The sequence below is a fragment of the Danio rerio genome, chromosome 21 (genome assembly GCF_049306965.1).
Source record: "Danio rerio strain Tuebingen ecotype United States chromosome 21, GRCz12tu, whole genome shotgun sequence".
NCBI classification, from domain to species: domain Eukaryota; kingdom Metazoa; phylum Chordata; class Actinopteri; order Cypriniformes; family Danionidae; genus Danio; species Danio rerio.
In genome coordinates this window covers 8,104,972-8,125,774 of record NC_133196.1, presented here as the reverse complement: position 1 = coordinate 8,125,774, position 20,803 = coordinate 8,104,972, and the positions used below count along the sequence as shown (strand labels likewise).

Below are 20,803 nucleotides of genomic sequence, written 5' to 3'. Positions count from 1 at the left end.
ACAACACTGCAAACAGATTTTCATTCGGTCTGCTTTGCAGTTTGTTGCTGTTATATTCCATTTTTAATCTGGACCCATGAAAATCCTTTTGTTAATGCTTTGTACACTCTCGGATAAAAGGTACAAACTTGTTTCAGGGATGCTGCTTTTGGTTACAAAAGCTAAAATGTACTAATTTATACACCTTTGGAACTAATAAGCTACAATTTTCGAATTAATACTGCACAAATATGTACTTTTTAGATTTTGTACACTAAGGATTCGCCCCAGTGCTTTGTACAGTTTTGGAGGTGTATATATTAAAATTTTACATTAAAAGACATCGAATTGCGTAAAATAAGCACATAATATTAAAGTGTTGGTGATTTATGTGTTCTGTTAAGGGGTTTTTAAAGAATGTGCGCAAACAGAAACGGTAGTAAAGCGTGACGTAATCATGTTTAACTTTCTCTTTTTTTTTAAGCTCTTTACTCTTTGATCCTTCATTGCGCTACTCCCCGTCTCATCCTACAGTGAAATCCCAAATCACGCAATGCTCTTGATGGCATATTCACTTTTACACAACAGCAGTGTTGGTTTAATAAAATAGTTGTATTTAGTAGGGCGAATTAGAAAGCTCATACTGGGGAAAAAAAGGATATTTTATGAGATGTTCGAAATTCCATGACATCAGAACGTCTGTGAAATGAACGCGCAAGAGGTGTGAGCAAAGGCATTCGAAATTTAAAGAAAAAACAATAAAAAGGAAATAATACAATCAGTAAAAGCTGTGCGTGTTTTGATTACCAGAGCGCGCGCACCCTGCAAACGCCCCCTTTTATGTCGAAGATATGGAGAGTTGCCTTGCGCCCAAGTGCGCGAATAATAAAAAAAAAGATTTTAGCATATTAAACGCTTAATTTTTGAACTTTTGGTCAGAATTTTTAGTGCAAATAAACCAGGAGACTTACTCCTATACTCCGGTCCGGATAGCCGCCCTGCGCCGCGGTCAGTTTGGTGGTGTTGAGTCCCACTAGTGATGGCAGAGTCTGGGACATCCAGTTGGTGATCATGGCCATGGTGCTGAGCACCACACCGATCTTCAGCAAAGGCACCGACATCTCTGCGCGCTTACCCAAACTCTCATTCTACAAAAGCCATCGGGGAACCGTAACGGCAAGCATCGCTGCCCGTGCGCGCCTCGTGCATCTCCATCATCCGCATCATCTCCACTAAAGGTCCCGGTTCGAACGGTCTCAGGGTGCTCATCTTGAGGTTCAACGGAGTCCGGTGTGTTTGAAGTAATGAAAACCGAGCAGTCTGCTCGCGCGCTGGTCCCGTCTGGTGTCTTTTTTGTTACCCGTGCCTCTTTTGTGTGCGTTCACGCCCTTATAGGTCCGCCTTCCCCACGCAAGTGAATTACTTAGGATGGATTACAACTGCACACACCGACTACTCTCCGTGGAGGAGAAAAGAGGCGGCGCCACGCGCTCCTATATAAGGGATGCGCGCGCGTGATGTCAAGCGCACCTCTGCTCACGAGACGCGCCTCCCGGGATTTGCACTTGGCAGCGGATCAAGATAATGACCCGATATTGTCACAGGCACGCGCCCGGAACGATTGTAAACGAAACATCCCAATGTCGCTCCCCATTCCGGGTCAACAGGACTGAATAGTGAGCATATTTCTCTCCCTCTTACTGCTCCCCTATTATAACCCTCACCGTCGACGGTGTGCAGATTTTATTCATAATTTAACAGGCATCGGATTTTCTGTCAGTTCGAGTTGATGCTTTTCTGGTTTGACCAAATGTGTTTTGAAGCATCACAGTGCACTGCAAACTAAGTTTAAAAAGGAGAAAAGAATTAATTAATAAATCTAAAGCATATAAAACTATAAATAACCGTCATAAGTCACTCCATCATTGTTTTTCAGATATTAAATAACTCAAGTGACCACGCTGATTTAGAAGACTGGGAAATCAAGGCCAATATAAGTGGCGTGTTTGATTGAAAGGTTTTCCTGCAACGTCAATATATGACACGCACAAGCGTAGACGGATTGTTAGTAAAGATTGAAGTATATAGAGCACAGAGCCCAGAAAAGATCCTTGCATAAACTCATCCAGTGCCGTAGGTGCATTAACACAGTTTGCATCAGAATGACTCGAGCGCCCCCGTGCCGTGATCGACGGTATTGTAATGCAATTACACCGAGCGCTACCTGGCTGACAGTATGACAGAATGGGCAGAGAACAGACTCGTGCATCACGTGTTTAACACCTATTATTCACAGACCTAGACATGTCAGTGAGCAGTCGTGACACAGTAAGGGGTGCAGAATGTGTCGTAGTTAGATGTGCATGAATCGTGATGCTACAAATAGCATAAAAATAGGGAAACCGGGACTGGGATCTGTCATTTCTTATTCTAGTGCTTATTTCTTAGTTTTTGTGTCAGTACAGGCTGAATAAAAGCTTTTTTTTTTTTTTTTTTTTTTAGTAAAATAGATATAGGTCAACGTTTTATGCTAAAATTTATTTTATGTGTCCATAGTTGTCACAACAACAACCTGCAGTTAAAACTGTTAGGAGAATGGTCATTTCTGAAATGGCATGAATATAAAAGAAAGCATACAATTATTGTTTAAAAGGGATCAATTTAAATACAACATGGTCAAATGTTAGTCAAACCTATACACGATAACTTTTATTGGGTTCACTTGTTCCCACGGAGATATAAATACATTAAAATGTTTTATTTCATCCAAAAAGTTAAAAGAAAATACACAATTCCCGGTTGTTTAATAAATTAGAAGATTATAAGACCTATTAAAAAAAAATGGCACTTTACACTTTACAGAGTGACCTTTGAGCGAGAAAGAGAGGCCGAGAGAGAGACTCTAGGAGTGTCAGGCATCCAGTTGTGTCTCTGTCAGCATATCCAACCTCACTTTAATAAAACATCACACACAAAACATCTAAAACACTGAATCTAGGGCACATATTCTTACTGGGCCTGTCACTGTCTATTATACACACACACACACACACACACACACACACACACACACACACACACACACACACACCATGATCCAGTCTTTCTGTTATGGTCTTTAAGGACTCGTTCTGTTGTCATTTACACATCGTCATGTCCTTAGAAGCAGGTGTTTCCCACAGAACACAGGAAGAGTATAACAGAATATCTAAAGATTTCTTTCACAAATAATACAACTGAAAAGGCAAGTGTAAAAATGTGCACTGTGTTTCTCATATGCAATAATATTACAGAGACCCTAAAAATCTAGCAACCATGGAGACATTTATGAGTGACACTTCAGAACTACTTTCAGCCGCTCTGTAATAACATCGCAACTGCTGCAGCCATGGTATGGCAGCAAATTTCCTTGATTATTATGCAAGGTTGAGAATATAGTTCTTAGACGTATATATTGGCCTAGGAAATAGCGTCTTTTCTTGTTCCGTCAGTCTTAGTACATGATGTAGCTTCAGAAGAGTCAAGCTTTACATACTGTAGGAAAATGATGGAAGCTCTTTGATCATTTTTGAGAGTGATGCTAATGGTCTAATCTAAATCAATGATTTATGCTAAGCTAAGCTAAAAGTGCTGCCATTAGACCCGAAGATTGGCTGATTGGTTTAAAAAATGGTAATTTTTAACTCCGGGGGAGAGATGTAATGAGCCTATTGTTAAAAATATATATATGTTCCTTTAAGACTTCCTTAGCAAATATCTTTTACCTTAAGTTTAGTTTACAGGCTATTATACACTCACCGGCCACTTTATTAGGTAGAACTTACAAATACCGGGTTGAACTGCCTTAATCCTACGTGGCATAGATTCAACCAGGTATTGGAAATATTCCTTATAGATTTTAGTCCATATTGACATGACAGCCTCACGCAGTTGCTGCAGATTTGTCGGCTGCACATCCATGATGCCAGTCTCCCGTTCCACCACATCCCAAAGGTGCTCTGTTGGATTAGGATCTCACGACTGTGGAGGCCATTTGAGTACAGTGAACTCATTGTCATGTTCAAGAAAGCAATGTGAGATGATTTACGCTTTAAGACATGATGCATTATCCTGCTGGAGGTGGCCATCAGAAGTACTCTGTGATCATAAAGGGATGGACATGGTCAGCAACAATACTCAGGTAGACTGTGGTGTTGACACGATGCTCAATTGGTACTAATGGGCACAAAGTGTGCCAAAAACCTATCCCCCACACCATTACACCCAGTGTGTAATTACCCAGTGTGGTCTTCTGCTGCTGTAGCCCATCCGCCTCAAGGTTGGATGCGTTGTGTGTTCAGAGATGCTCTTCTGCATACATTGGTTATAACGAGTGCTTATTTGAGTTACTGTTGCCTTTCTATCAGCTTGAACCAGTCTGGCCATTCTCCTCTGAACTCTGGCATCAACAAGGCATTTGCGCCCACAGAACTGGACAGTTTCTCTTTTTCAGACCATTCTCTGTAAACAAAGAGATGGTTGTGTGTGAAAATCCCAGTAGATCAGCAGTTTCTGAAATACTCAGACCAGACCGTCTGGCACCAACAACCATGCCACGTTCACTTAAGTTACTTAAATAACCTTTCTTCCCAATTCTGATGCTCGGTTTGAACTGCAGCAGATCATCTTAACCATGCCTTAATGCACTGAGTTGCTGCCATGTGATTGGCTGATTAGAAATTTGCGTTAACACTGGTGAGTGTAGATAACCTACAATAGGAAGTCAGACAAGGACTCATTTTATATTTTGTAACAAGCTGTACCAATAAAAAGTGATTAATCATGAAAATTCTTACATAAAGCCATTTTAAAGCTTTTTCTGCACATCTTTACAACAGATAACATGATTTCCTGCAGTACGGTTGGATTTTGTGTGAGAGGAGCAACATAAAAGAGAGCTGTACTGAATGAATGATAGAGCTATAGAAATAGAAGGTCACCTCAGCACAAATCACTCTGCTCTTCAATTTGTTTGGCCTTGAGATCTCTATGTGTGTGCCATTGGAACCGGGCTAGTTTTTATTTCAGAGATGAATGCGTAGCACATTACCGAAACATGGTAGGAGGATGTTTTGCATAAAAATACCGAGAGTGGGCTCTCGATGTTGGGCTGACCTCGTGTCACGGCCTGGGACTTGTAACCGGCAAATAGACACTTATCTACAAATTAGTGCCCACGGGAGGTTGTTTTTCATTTTGGATGTACCATTCGGTCTCGTTAGCTCTCTGTAATCTCTCTGAATTTGACCGTGTTAATTAAATACTTATTTTGAATGCAGCTTTCTTGATGAAAGCTGACAATGTTTTAATTATAAACTGTGCAAAATAATAGTTTTCAATAAAGAAAATTTTGGCTAATGAATCAAACTATCAGACTTGATGCCAAACGTCTAGGTTGATTAATTCATGCATCTCTAGGACCTTAATTGGGTTGGTTTGCTATTTCTCTTTACACATTAGCTAGAGAATATGAATGACAACATGCACTACCTGACAAGAGTCTTGTCTTCGATCCCAGTTGTAAGAGCAACAAATAATAACTTGACTTCTAGTTGATCATTTGGAAAAGTGCAGAAGGTCGATTTTTTTTTTTTTTTTTCCTCTGAATCATCTGTTGAACTGCACTCCAATCATCACAAATACTGCAGAAGTCCTACTGGAACCAGCATAGACCCAAGATTCTCATAGAAATCTGTCAAGTTTGGTGAAGGAAAAGTCATGGTTTAGGGTTACATACAGTATGGGGCGTGCAAGATATCTGCAGAGTGGATGGCAACATCAACAGCCTGAGGTATCAAGGCATTTGTGCTGCCCATTACATTACAATCCACAGAAGAGGGCAAATTCTTCAGCAGGATAGCGCTCCTTCTCATACTTCAGCCTCCACAACAAAGTTCCTGAAAGCAAAGAAGGTCAAGGTGCTCCAGGATTGGCCAGCCCAGTCACCTAAGATGAACATTATTTAGCATGTCTGGGGTAAGATGAAGGAGAATCCAAAGAATGTTGATGAACTCTGGGAGTCCTGCAGGAACACTATCTTTGCCATTCCAGATGACTTTATTAATCAGTGATTTGAGTCATTGCAGAGATGTATGGATGCAGTCCTCCAAGCTCATGATGGAGTCAGACACAATATTCACTCTTTTTCCACTGCAGCATGACTTTATATTCTATACTGGACATTATTTTTGTTAAGTGACAAGACTTTTGTCTAAGTAACGTCAGACCTTACTTTCCTAATTAAATAACTCAAAATCAAGGCATAATCATATTTTATTTTGGTGAAGTAAGCATAATCTAGAGGCCTTTGCCTTTCATATAAGCCACTTCTGATACCAAACAATCAACTAGAAGTCAAGCTATTATTTGTTGTTTTTAAAACTTGGATACACTGAAAAAAAATGCTTCAAGATTTACTTCATAAAATCCTCATAACAATTGGCACGAACAAAATTTAAGTAAATCTTATATCAGGTACAATTAACTTGTCAATATCATGTAAAATTATCCAAATGTTTAACCTTACAATCCTAAATTATTTATGTAAAAGTTAGTTATATTTATTTTTGAGTCTATATATTTAAATGAACGCAGTAATGTCAAGTTCTTGTTTTAGCAGAAGAAGCATTGCTTTTATCTAGAATGCAGCTCTGCACAAAACGTTTGGCCATAGTAGAAATGGCCGTGCCCAACTAAGCCTGGTCTCTCTCAAGGTTTTCTAACTCTTCACTTTCGCCAATTGGTAAAGTTTTTTCCTCGCCGCTTTCACCACTGGCTTGCATGGTTCGGGATCTGTAGAGCTGCGATAGATTCGATAGATTTGCTCTTCAGTGTTTGAACTCTCAGCAGTGAATATTAAACCCCACTGAACTGAACTTCAACACTGAAAACTGAACTGACACTGTTTCAGTTTACTATAATATTCTATGTGAAGCTGCTTTGACATAATCTTCATTGTAAAAGCGCTATAGCAATAAAGATGAATTGAATTCAATAAATAAAAGACTAAGCCGAAGGAAAATGAATGAACGACTGAACTTAAAAACGTGCGAGTGCATCACGTTTAATTCAAATCTTCTCAATAATCTGAATGTTCATCACAAACTAATGGATTAGTTTTCTAAAGGGCCTCATATGTTCAGTCAGGTGCACGTTGCTATTAATTCCGAAAGGAGATGTGCAGTAAACGTCTGGTATGAATGTTTTATATATATCTGCGTTCTCTAAGGCAACAGCGATCAATTTTACTTTCATCAACGTGAGAGCAGCAAAACCGCAACCTCAAATTGGGATTCCCTTTAACACTGTTCTTTTTTATCACCTTTAATAATTCATGCGGAGGCTGCGCGATTTCTGCAGCCCCCAGCAAAACGATAATATCCAGGAGCGCCGGATGATGATTGGTTGAGAAAGTACCAGCAGAAACCAACCCTGTGCTGCTGGACAGAAGGAGAGCGTGGCAGCAGTAAGTCATCTGTAATGACCTACAGTAAAGCCTTCACGCTTCAGGCTGTGTAGAAAAAAACAGTTCGACATGATATGAGTGATTTATCAGTGGAGTGCTGGTTCTGCAGCGTGGAGAGGAGGAGAAGTCCACCTTCTCAGAAGTTTTTCTCCAGCAGAAACTTCAAATGGTCTGCTTGACTCGAGGGTGTGTGTGTTGCTGCAGAGGTGTTTGGAACGGAGCCCTGCTGCTTGAACATTTACTCTCTCCAGCCCCTGCGCCTCCTCTGTGTTCTCCGAGCAGTCTGTTCTTCCTGCTGTTTTGTAGAATATCCGTCCGACTGCTGCACGACGCGGGGATGTATTTTGTGATTTGGGGAAGTGATGTTTTATATCTTGGTAAAAGGGAAGGAGATGCATGTGAGAGCAGATGGTCGATTTTTATTTTTTTTTGTACATTTCCTTGAAGAAAGTGTGTAAGTTTCACAAGGGAAGATTCAAGGGTGTTTTGGGCGGTTGCCAGGGTGTTGCTATGCTAGGAAAGTGTACTTTAGATCAAAGTCAGTTTTTTGTGCTTGGATAGTTGGTAGTTGTTGTCTTTTCAGTCATGTTTAAATCGCCAACTCCCTCTGTCTTATCCACGTTAACATCTAAAACTAGCCTACGTACGGTCAGGGTGTCAAGTTTGCATGTTTCGTCCCATGTTGGCGTGGGTTTCTTGCAGGTGCACCGGTTTACCCTACAAGTCCAAAGACATGCACTAATAGGTGAACTGGGTAAGCTTAATTGTCTAGTGCAGGGGTGCTCTCCTGTTCCTGGAGATCTACCTTTATGTACAGTTTAGCTCCTACCCTGATCAAACCCACCTGCACCAATTAATTAGGACCTGAAATCCACTTGATAATTACAGACAGGTGTGTTTGATAAGGGTTGCAACTGAAATCTGCCGGAAGGTAGATCTCCAGCAACAGGATTGGCCACCTCTGGTCTAGTGTATGTGTGTGAATGAGAGTGTATGGGTTTTTCCCGGTGATGGTTTGTGGTTGGAAGGGCATCCACTGCGTAAAACGTGTGCTGGATAAGTTGGTGGTTCATTCCACTGTGGCGACCCCTAATTAATACAGGGACTAAGCCAAAAGGAAAATGAATGAAAGAATGAATATGTATTTGACAGGGATGATGAAAATGATGAAAATATTTTGTATAAAATACTTTAGTGTCATGTATTTTTGAAGTTTAAAGAAAACACTGTAAAATACTTTGTAGGAAGTCTACATAATGACTCTGATTTGAGCCTTCTATTATCAGAATTTTATTTAAAAAAAAAATTATTTAAATTTAATTATATAAAGCTAAAACGAATTATATTTATATGTATATATGTATACAAATAAATACATTTTAAAAACATGCACAGATTTAAAGAGAACCACAGGTCAACAGGTTCTGCTTTAAACTGGACTGACTGAACATCTACTATTAAATATCTACTATTCCCAAATATACAGACAAATGTAAAATACAGTAAAACACCCTAAATCTGTTGAAACTCGTCAATCTGATGGTTGTTAAGTTTGCAGCTGGATATTACTGGGATTTCGCTGACAGGAACAGTGAACATCTCCGCCAGAGCGCGTCTGAAGCTCATTTGCAGGTTTATTTTACATTCTATGGCAGAAACACCATTGAGTCTCACTAGATCCTCCTGTATTGGCACACTGTCTGTTATAAAACACTCACAGGACATTAATTTGGACAACTATTTGGATAAATTAAATCGTTCACCTAAAAATACACAAAGAGAGACTTTCACTTTCACTTAACGCATAGTTTGTGAATGAACAGACTTGCGTGTACTAGTTGCAGAACCGTTCTTGAGGCTGTTTTTGCACCGCATTTGAAGTAATCAAGAATGGGCATTACTTTGATAATTTTAATATAGCATACTAATAACGAAATCCAAAAATTATAGTATAATATTGAGAGTTAGTATATCACGGCCCATCTGCAGGATCGCTGAGGCCCACTAGTGGGCCGGTGCCCACTAGTTGAAAATCCCTGGCCTAGGCTCTGCCTCGGCTGCATCAGATAAACAGCAAAGTGACAGACACGAAGGAGCATATCTTGCGTGACGTATGTGAGAAATACTACAGTAAGAACTTTTCCAATGATTATTTGATGTATTTGTTGTAGGGTAAATTCAAGCCTTTCGATGAGTCACACACAACGTCGTTACAGAGTTCACGCACACACACAGCAGACACACAGCGCACACGTTTAACTTTGCACTGTTTTGGCAAATATGGCAAATATGACAGGATACAGGTTAATATCCACTGCTGTATGGACATCCGTTATGTTAATATACGAAATAAACCTGATTTATCGTCCACAAACCAGGATTGAAGTGTCTTCTATTATGATTGTACTGATACACAGCTGTGGTGATGAAGTAAAGACGGTAAAATCACTGTAATTCATTAACATGCAGTGTTTTAAAAACGTTTTAAACTTATGAAACTCATTCTTGATCACATTTGATGATGATTGATGATCACAGAGAGCTGAACAGACCTTTTAATCCCAGTTGCTTTGCGCACATCCTCTCTTGTTAATATAATTATATGTGTTACTACCAGGGCAGGAGTGGCACACCTTTTCAGCCCTGGAGTTTCAAGCCTCAGACCGGCCCACCTCAGTTCACGACTGACTATATTAAAATAAGGTCATTTCCAAATCAGCACTATCACGTCTTTTTTTGAGAAAACAGCTGCTTTAGAACTTTAAATGTTTAACAACCCTAACAGTATTATATGTCTTAACAATAAAAATGAAAACAATAAGTTACTCTAACGAGGATCGAACCCGGGTCCGCGGCGTCTTAATCTAACGTGCTAACTGCTGTACCACATTTGCTGTGTTCAGAGATGAGACACAACTGAGTTTTATAATCATTAAAATAGATGAAAAGAGAAGAGTTGCGGTAAAATAATGAATAAAAAGGCTGTGGTCAAGTAAATAAATTAATTTAAAAAGTGTGACTGCTGAGAGGAACAGATTCTGGAGCTAGGGACACCGGCCCTCGCGGCCAAAAAACGGACCGGCCCACCGGGAATTCTCCCGGTCCTCCCTATTAGCCAATCCGGGCCTGGTTACTACGGTGACATCCGTCTTTCGGATGAGACATCAAACCGAGCTCCCGACTCTCTGTGGTCGTTAAAAAAATTCCAGGATGTCCTTCATGTTTCCCAGAGATGGGTTGTGGCTGTCGGCTTAATATCTGTTGATAATGCTCCTTCTAAAACAAACTTTGCAAGTACATGTCAACTTACACTAACCCTAACCCCAACCCAACCTAACAGTCTGGTTATAATGGTTATAATCCCCACTCTCTGTGGTCGTTAAAAAAATCCCAGGATGTCCTTCGAGTTTCACAGAGATGGGTTGGGGCTGGAAGGGCATCCGCTGCTTAAAAACGTGCTGGATAAGATGGTGGTTCATTCCACGATGGCGACCCAAGATTAATTAAGGGACTAAGCCGACAAGAAAATGAATGAATGAATGACTACGGAGACATGTTAATATGCGGCTGTCAATTAATACGGTGGGTGGAGAAACCACACCCCTACATCACGTTGCGGCGGGCCTGAAAATGGAAAGGATTTGGGTCCTATTTTAACATCAGAAAATTAAAAAAAAGAGGCTTATTGTGTTTATATCACCGCAATATGACTGCGAACACACTATACCTACACAAAGTTCTGTCCAAACAGCTTACAAAAGATGATTTTCATCATTGGTGCCCTTTAAAATAACGAAAAAGCTGACCGTTAAACAGAAATTGTTAGGAGAAAAAAAATACAGGGGGGCTAATAATTCAGGAAGTCAAATAATTCTGACTTCAACTGTATGTTTGCTATAGTGGTGATTTTATGGTTGAGTAGCTCAATGCAGGAATGGTTTCACTGTCAATGTGCTAAATTCTAAAGAATATGCTTAAGTGCTAAAAGAAGTGGCACATCTATTTAAACCTCGTCTCTTTCTTATGCATGCCTTTTTACAAAACAATGAACACAAACACACACACATGCCCTTTCACAGTTCAGATGCTACCGGATTATATGATGGACAACACGAGCACAAAGAGCGAGTGTGCGCTGATGACGGATCTGTCCAACCATCGATTGCAGATTTCAAGTCTGCGTTCATGATTTATGGATTGTTTTGGAGAGAAACAATGAGTGTCAAGAGGTGCTAAAATGCCATCATATAAACAACAGCTTGTGCTTCCTTTTAAACGCACACACGCAGACACACACACGCTAGCCTTTTGTCTCCCTTTCATACTCAAAACCAGACACACAATCGATTAAAGCCAGAGCTGTTACTAATATGATAATGCCTCTCATGCACAGGCTAGACCATTCTCCTTTGTGAGACCGTAGAGATGACCTTTATCTCCATGAAGGTGATAAGACCACAGAAGACACGTATCTGTACCGTGGTAATCAAGAACTAATCTTATTCATTCTACAGCTGGGGGAGCAGGGCATTAGAATGGGATACATTATCTATTTCTCTCGCTCGCGCTCTCTCGCTCTCGTGTTAATGGAAGTTTGAATGGATTCTACATTTGGACTTGGGCTACATGGTGAAATACGATTAGGACATTAACACAAATTAAAATGACAGCATAAGCGCCGTTGGGATCAGAAGCATCATGCAATGTTCTCTGTCAGAGTTATGAGCTAAATGGTAAATGCAAAACCCCCATTTGGACCCTGTTTTGCTTTTAGAATCGCCTTAGTTTTTTACGACTTAGATTCAACAAGGTGCTATGAACATTTCTCAAAGATTTCGGTTTATATTGAAATGATAGCATTACATACACCACAAAAAAAATTTATTTACTTTTTTGCTTTTTATAATCCAAATATCTAAAAATTCCTAAATCAAGAAGCATTTTCTAGACAAGCAAAAAATATTGTTTTGTTTTAACGAGTTAAACTCTGCTGCTATTTAAGGATTTCCGCCTGGATTTTGCCTACCCAAATTTAAAAGCTTCCCAAATTCACATGCAGAGGTGTAAATGCAAAAATTTGCTATCATTTTAAAGAAAACAGTTTGAATTTTCATAAAACACTATTGAAAGTGTTTAAAATAACTGTATATGTTGTCTGTGTTATAATAAACACCTAAAAAAAAAAGAAGCGCTTTTTGTATTTTTTTATAAACTCAAATTTGAAAGTGTACCTTTTAGGTTCTGTGTGGTCTAGCGTGCTGTAATTAATTTTGGTGGTTCCTGCACATATCAGTAATCATAGGAAAAAAGAAAAATCTCTCTACCATAATCTATGCAAAAGTTATTGTATTACAACTGATGAGAGGTGCTGTACAAGCCACAGGGAGCGATCATTGTCATTTCACTATTCTTTTGTTTGATCAAACATAATTCACTGTGTTTAGACCACGTCAGACATATAAAAGGATTTCTTATGCACATCACCTCAAAAACAGAGAAGGATGGCCCTGAAGGGCACATCATAAGGTAAGAGATGACAGCTGTCTGTGCTCTCTGGGGCTGCTTAGTGATCAGAAATGTATTGTTTTCACTTCTGCGCCATGGAAACACCGCGATTCATTCGGCAACTGTTTGATATGTGAATATAATTCAGTAAAAAGAATGCTAGAACCGTATGAGCACCGGTAAGAGCTTTTATTTGAGCTATAACTTGTACATGTGTCGTATGAAAAATATGAAACCAATGATCAATACCTAGCTCGGGTATCAAAATACTGTTTATTTAAGTGTAAATAACTTTTGTACAGTAGAATAAAAGCCAAAGTGATGCATATGTGCATAAAATATAGATTCTACACTTTTAAACGAAACCACTTTAGGGGGTCTGGTGCAATGCTAGCCCTTTAAATCTTAAAGCGAAAGCCGATGACGTCACAGACCCCGTACAGGGTCCGTGGAGTTTACTGGTTAAGAAATAATATGCCAAAAATAAGTGAGTTTTTCCATAAAACAAGCTAAATAATCTGCCACCGGCGAAAGCAAAATAATCTTGTTTTTCTTTTTTACATAGATTATTTTGTTGTTGTTGATGGTAGTTTGTTATGAGAACTGACAACTTTATTGGAAAAAATGGCAACAATGTTTAAGAGGTTTTAAATGAACAGTAGCATAGTGTAATGTACCCATCAGGCACAAAAAGTCATAAGACGTTAATATTAGGTTCGATTTACGTCAGGTGACCGGAATTCAATGCCTAGCCTGCGCATACCTGTCAACCCTCACGTCTTTCTCCCATATTTTAATCTTTCTATGAAGGGTGGCAATAAACATTAAATAGTTTTCTTTTAAACCCAACAAATTTGGTCTTAAATGAGCATAAACAGTTAGGAAAGCAATCAAATGCTTTCAAATACGATCTGTGCATTTTTTTAAATGACACCTCTGTTATTTAATGTAATCCAATGAAAAATCTAAATGAAAGAGATTTGGTAACTTGATTCAATTTCTTTATAATATCTATTAATTTTATTAAGCTAAACTGTTTGCTAATTTATTTGCAGCTTTTTCTAATGCATGCTATTTATTCAATCCTTTGTAAATAATAATAATAATAATAATAATAATAATAATAATAATAATAATAATAATAAACATATTGCTGACCATTTCAACTGTTTATTTACAAAGAAACAGCTCCAGTTGAACCATAGTAATTAGGGTAAATTCTTTCCTTTTTTCGTTTACATCCTAATGTTGACAGGTATAAGCCAGAGACTAAGGACGTAGTTATTTTTACGCCAAATAACGATGTTGATATTCGGTTGATTTAAGGTTGTGTTGGATAAAGGTGACCAAAATCCAACCTTGAGCCAACATATTAAACCAACGTCATATAGATGTCAAATACTGACATTTATTCGTCAGGTATGGCAACCAAATCCAACATCTGATAGAAGTCATAGTGGTCCAAACAACGTCAAGCTGTAACATCATTAAACATTGATATTTGGTTGATTTTAGGCTGGAAGTTGGACATTGACGTTGACCTGATGTTGGGTTCTGACGTCAAACCCATTTTAATTTCCGAATAAAATGCAACATCCCCACAATGTTAGGGTACAACATCAATTTGACGTCATGATGACTTCCTTTGCTTGCTGGGTACTTTGTGATCATGTTTGGTCTTTATTTGTTACTGTTAAAACCAACCACATTAGACCTGTAGCTCTTTCATGACATGATAGTAAATCACATTTTAAATTTGCAAATTGCAATTTTGATCAGATAAATCGTAATTCAATTTCTTCTCCAGCCCTATTCATGGTTTCCGCTACATTCATTCTTTCATGGTGGGGCACCACGCCAAAATTCATTCCGCCACGGCTACATTACAGCTTCTCATTCAAAACATTACATTTTTTTAATAGCAGGTAATATTCGCACCAAAACATATTAAAGGGTAACTGAATTATAACAGCGTGAACTTTTCTGTAACCGTAGTAGTTCTGTGCGTTATTTGTTTAACCCTTTAAGGTTACGTGCTGACTTGACTGACTGGCTGACTGACAGGTGGGTGATGCGTGAGGCCACCAAACACGACGTATAGCCGTTTCACTTTACTTCAGGACGCATTAATACCGCTCTGTAGGTCTATTGAAGACGTTCATAAATATTTCTAGCAAATCTAATAATTGTTGGAGACATACTTGTTACATAAATGCACTAAATCGCACTTCAGCAGCGTTTATTTGAGAGCGCACAAGAAGATCTGGGCGCTCTTGAAGCGGCTTATATTTGAGGGGGGGCGTGCAAGAAGTTTTGAGCACGAGCAGAGGAAATCGGCGCGTAAGAAAAGAGATCCGCATGCTCGTTGGCTATTACACAAATGCGATCTCGACTTCTAATACTGCGCTCACGACATTTGTTATTGAAATAATACCACAGGTAGTTGGTAGATCTGAGTAAAACAAAAAGGCCTGCCACCACAGCTGGAAAAAATCCTAGAGGAAACACTACTATTGTTTACTGAAAACCCTGACTCTACCGTCAAATAGTTACAGCAGAACTCGACACTCATCAGACCAGGCATCTACAACTAATCTTCTGTTCTTCAATTGTGGTGAGCTTGTGTGAATTGTACGCTCAGGTTTCTGTTTCCCACCTGCTGCAAGATACAATATACATTGTGTTTAGAGATGCCCTTTGTATCTTGTTTGTAACAAGTTGTTATCTGAAGCTACTGTTTAGTTTAGTTTTTTCATCAGCCCCTCTGACCTCTGGCATTGTCCCCAGAACTGTTGACTGAATATTCTCTCTTTTTTCGTCCCGGTCTCTTTAAACCCTAGAGATCGTTATGTGTGGAAATCCTAGTAGATCAGCAGTTTTTTGAATTACTCAGGCAAGCCCTTCTGGCATCAACTTTCACCATTCAAAATCCTCTTTCTCCTCCATTCTGATGCTCGGTTTGACTATTAGCTGATCCTTTTCACCCATATGTGTACATGGCTAAATTGTTGCACATCATTTACTTTAAAAGTTAAATCATGATAACACTGTCATCTTTCACACTGTAAAAAATGAAGGGTTGCCATAACCCAATATCGGGTCACACATGAACAAAGCCAATGTTTGGTTTCTTGTTTTTTTTTTTTTTTTAATTAAATTCAGTGGTGAACAGTAACTAAATATTTATACTTCACTTTTTATGTACATTTTTAGGCATCAGAATATTCTTTTAATGCAAATTTTACTTTCACCTCATACTACAACAAAATATTGTACATTTTACTCAACCATGTTTCCTAAATGAGGCCAAGTAAAAGTTATTTTGAAGAAGAGAAACCACCACCTGCTCAGATATGCAATACTAGTGTTTGATTAATGAACAAGCTGAATTTGTTGATTAACCTGTTAAATTGCTTCACAAATTTTACTGAACATATAATTTCTGAATTGGCCTGGTCTGACCACCTCGTTCTCAAGTCAACAACTCACTGATTCAAATGACCCATTTATAGTGAGGCCCAACCCCAATTCTACTTTTTAACCCATACTCCTTCCCCTTGGCCCTTGAAGGGAGTGTGAAGGGGAAGGGCTTCACATTTTATCCCAAAGAAATGGGACACCACTACAACACCTGCAAATGTCATCATATGTCATCACAATCTTTTGCTTCAGATCAGATAATCGCGACTGCTGTAGTTATTCCAGTTGTGTAATTTTTTTGTATTTATCTTCAGGACATCACCAAAGACAACGATATCATGTTATCATAATGATATAAATTGGCAATAAGCTCGTAACTGTACTGTGCATTTACACCGTGGCCATATTCATCTAAACACACAAAAACAACATTAGCATTATAGCAGACGCTGTAAAAAGTCCATTCCCAGCCACTAGACTTTTCTGAAAGGGTATTTGAGTGTCATCGAGTGACAGATGTGAAAGTATGTTGTGAGACTGGTATACAGGAGTTATTATTGGTGATTATATATTGTGGAAACTTTCCGCTTTTTTTAAAGCATGACAGTAAAACACCACAGCTCACTGGTTCAATGATCCATTCAGAATGAATCTCCAGTAGTTGATTAACTGAATATACAGTACAAACTAATCTGAATTGGGAACGTTTTATTTAAAACTAAATATAATTTTAAATTACCGTAAATTATTAATCGTGTATTTTGGCTGCTGTAGCACATAAAAGATATAAAACTATCTAGATCACATAGTGTTTATAAAATGCAAGAGAAAAAATACATAAATATATAGTTATCGTTTATGTTTGTCAGTACGCATTTAGACAAATTTATTTGTAACACATATACAGTGAATCCGGAAAGTATTCAAAGCGCTTCACTTTTTCCACAGTTTTTTATGTTACCGCCTTATTCCAAAATGGATTAAAATGATTTATTTCCTCAAAATTCTACACACAATACCCCATAATGATAATGTGAAAAAAGAGTTTTTGAAACTGTTGCAAATTTATTACAAATAAAAAACCTGAAAAATCACATGTACATCAGTATTCACAGCCTTTACCGTGAAGCTCTAAATTGAGCTCAGGCACATTCTGTTTCAACTGATCATCCTTGAGATGTTTCAGCAACTTAATTGGAGTTCACCTGGGGTAAATTCAGTTGATTGTACAAGATTTGAAAAGGCATACACCTGTCTATATAAAGTCCCAGGGTTGACAGTGCATGTCAAAGCACAAACCAAGCATGAGGACAAAGGAATTGTCTGTAGACCTCCGAGACAGGCCTGTCTCAAGGCACAAGGCTGAGGAAGATTACAGAAATGTTTCTGATGCTCTGAAAGTTCCAATGAGCACAGCGGCCTCCATCATCTGTTAGTGGAAGATGTTTGGAACCACCAGGACTCTTCCTAGAGCTGGCCGGCCATCTAAACTGAGTGATCGGGGGAGAATGGGCTTAGTCAGAGTGGTGATCAATAACCCGATAGTCACTCTCTGATTGAGCATCAGCGTTTTTCTGTGGAGAGAGGAGAACCTTACAGAGGGACAACCATCTGTGCAGCAATCCACCAATCAGGCCTGTATGGTAGAGTGGCCAGACGGAAGCCACTCTCTGCCTGGAATTTGCCAAAAGACATCTGAAGGACTCTCAGACCATAAGAAACAAAATTCTCTGGTCTGATGAGACTAATATTGAACTCTTTGGAGAGAATGCCAGGCGTTACGTTTGGAGAAAACCAGGCACCGCTCATCACCAGACTAATACCATCCTTACAGTGAAACATGGTGGTGGCAGCATCATGCTGTGAGGAAGTTTTTCAGCAGCAGGAACTGGAAGACTCGGGATAGAGGGAAAGATGAATGCAGCAATGTACAGAGACATCCTGAATGAAAACCTGCTTCTGCGTGCTCTTGACCTCAGACTGGGACGACAGTCTGACAATGCATGACAATGACCCAAAGCACACCGCCAAAATATCAATGGAGTGGCTTCACAACAACTCGGTAAATGTCCTTGAGTGGCCCAGCCAGAGCCCAGACCTAAATCCAATTGAACATCTCTGGAGAGATCTAAAAAATGACTGTACAATGTCGCTTCCTATCCAACCTGATAGAGCTTGAGAGGTACTGCAAAGCGGAATGAGCAGAATTCCCAAAGACTGGTGTGCCAAGCTTGTAGCATCATATTCAAAAAGACTTGAGGCTGTAATTGCTGCCAAACGTGCATCAACAAAGTATTGAGCAAAGGCTGTGAATACTGATGTACATGTGATTTTTCAGGTTTTTTATTTTGAATAAATTTGCAACAGTTTCAAAAACTCTTTTTCCACATTGTCATTATGGGGTGTTGTGTGTAGAATGTTGAGGAAGTAAATGAATTGAGTCCATTTTGGAATAAGGCTGTAACATAAACAAATGTGAAGCGATATGAATACTTTCCGGATGCACTGTAGATGCAATGTAACTTAAATTGAACAAACGGACCATCAAATTAAAGTGTGACCCAAAGCACATTTAAATAGCAACTGTTTAATAGAAACCAGGACAGTTTTTTGGGTCTCACGTTTGCTAGGACTGCTTACTTTCTTCTTATGCATCTATGTACTTTTCAAACAAACTCCCCATTTTCTAATCAGTGGCTGCTTTGCACGATCAGCTTGTGTAATATCACCTACTCAGTGCTTTTATCCAGTATATTTCAGATATATTAAGCCCTCCAGAAAAACTGCTGGTTGGATCAATTTGAATCCGATCGATGGTTGGCACATAACTCTGACGGGCGGGGGAAATATGATGTTCCAGCTTGCGTCCTGACCTAAATTATGCTACTGACTTTTAAAATGAGATCACTTTAGACCTCATTCTGTCAAACTGTTTCAGGTTGAGAACTAGTTGATGGCGTGTGGGTGAGCTGATGGCGGTGTTTAGGAAATCTGTAGTATGAGATCCGTCAGCTGTTATGTGGGTGGTGTCATGGGCTTTTTTTTTTTTGTTGTTGGTGGTGGTGGTGGTGGTGCTCAGAGAGTGATGTATAGTAGGTGTTTAGTGAGTGCTGTTTCCATTAAGGAGATGGTTGTGTGGTAAGTGGCAGTTTTGGAGGAGTTTTATGGTGCTGTGTGTGTTTAGTAGGTGTACTGTAGGCAATTTCAACACTGAAGTGGAGTTTAATGGGACGGTTCACCCAAAAATCATCATTCACGCACACACAATTTACTTGTTCAAAACCTTTATGAGTTCCTTTCTTGAACATAATAAGTTACTTTAAAGTATGCTTGTTATATTTTCCTTACCATGGAATTTGTTGAGTACCATCAAAAAACATTCTTAAAAATATCTTCTTTTGTGTTCAACAGAAAAAAGAAACTCCTAAAGGTTTAAAACCCGATGAGGTATCGTAAATGATGAGGTAATATTTTTATTTTTGGGTGAACTATGCCTTTAAGCCGGGGGTGTCCAAACTCGGTCCTAGAGGGTCGGTGTCCTGCATAGTTTAGCTCCAACTTTCTCTAATACACCTACCTGGAAGTCTAGTATACCTAGAAAGAGCTTGATTAGCTGGTTCGGGTGTATTTAATTTGGGTTGGCACTAAAATATGCAGGACACCGGCCCAACAGGACAAAGTTTGGACACCCCTGTTTAAGCTTTGCTTTGTGTGTTAAGGGGTTTTTAGTTAGAGGATATTTATATTTAAGCAGTTTTTTTTGTGTGTGTTCCAATTCTGCATTAGCCTGGAGTCAAATATACCACATCTACTACAGTTACCATACCTATAGATACTATTCAGATTTTAAATGGGAATTTCCAATGGGAGAGCATGAGAAAGAGTTTACTGTGTGTGCTTTCTGTAAACTCCAGAACATAATCACTGACAATATATATATATATATATATATATATATATATATATATATATATATATATATATATATATATATATATATATAAAGTTTGTAAGTTGTATCCTGTTGTTTATTTACTATATAAACTCACTGGCCACTTTATTAGGTACACCTGTCCAACTGCTCGTTGATGCAAATTTCTGATTAGCCATGGACATGGTCAAGACGATCTGCTGGAGTTCAAACTGAGCATCAGAATGGGGAAGAAAGCTGATTTAAGTGACTTTGAACATGGAATGGTTGTTGGTGCCAGACGGGCTGGTCTGAGTATTTCAGAAACTGCTGCTCTGCTGGGATTTTCATGCACAACCATCTCTAGGGTTAACAGAGAATGGTCTGAAAAATAGAAAATATCCAGTGAGCGGCAGTTCTGTGGGCACAAATGCCTAGTTGATGGCAGAGGTCAGAGGAGAATGACCAGACTGGTCCCAGCTGAT

At 39.0% G+C, this 20,803-nt stretch overlaps 1 protein-coding gene and 2 long non-coding RNA genes across 6 annotated transcripts in view; 1 reads left to right on the top strand and 2 right to left on the bottom strand.

Annotated features, from left to right (window-relative positions):
* Nucleotides 1–20,803, top strand: part of LOC141379974 (uncharacterized) — a 96,597-nt gene that overhangs the window by 6,127 nt on the left and 69,667 nt on the right. The window lies entirely within an intron of this gene.
* olfm1b (olfactomedin 1b) overlaps nucleotides 1–20,803 on the bottom strand; it is a 62,140-nt gene that overhangs the window by 31,883 nt on the left and 9,454 nt on the right. Inside the window, exon 1 of one of the 3 annotated variants that reach the window (NM_001328414.1) lies at nucleotides 951–1,325. The exons of the other annotated variants lie outside the window; for them this stretch is intronic. Coding sequence (NP_001315343.1) covers nucleotides 951–1,100 — 150 coding nt within the window. The 5' untranslated portion in view covers nucleotides 1,101–1,325. Of the gene's footprint in view, nucleotides 1–950; nucleotides 1,326–20,803 lie in introns of those variants that run through there. 3 annotated transcript variants of the gene reach the window in all.
* Nucleotides 2,674–5,456, bottom strand: LOC141379973 (uncharacterized). Its single transcript, XR_012397130.1, has 2 exons — nucleotides 4,258–5,456; nucleotides 2,674–4,116 (listed from the first exon to the last, which is right to left on the bottom strand). It is a non-coding gene; the product is annotated as an uncharacterized lncRNA (long non-coding RNA).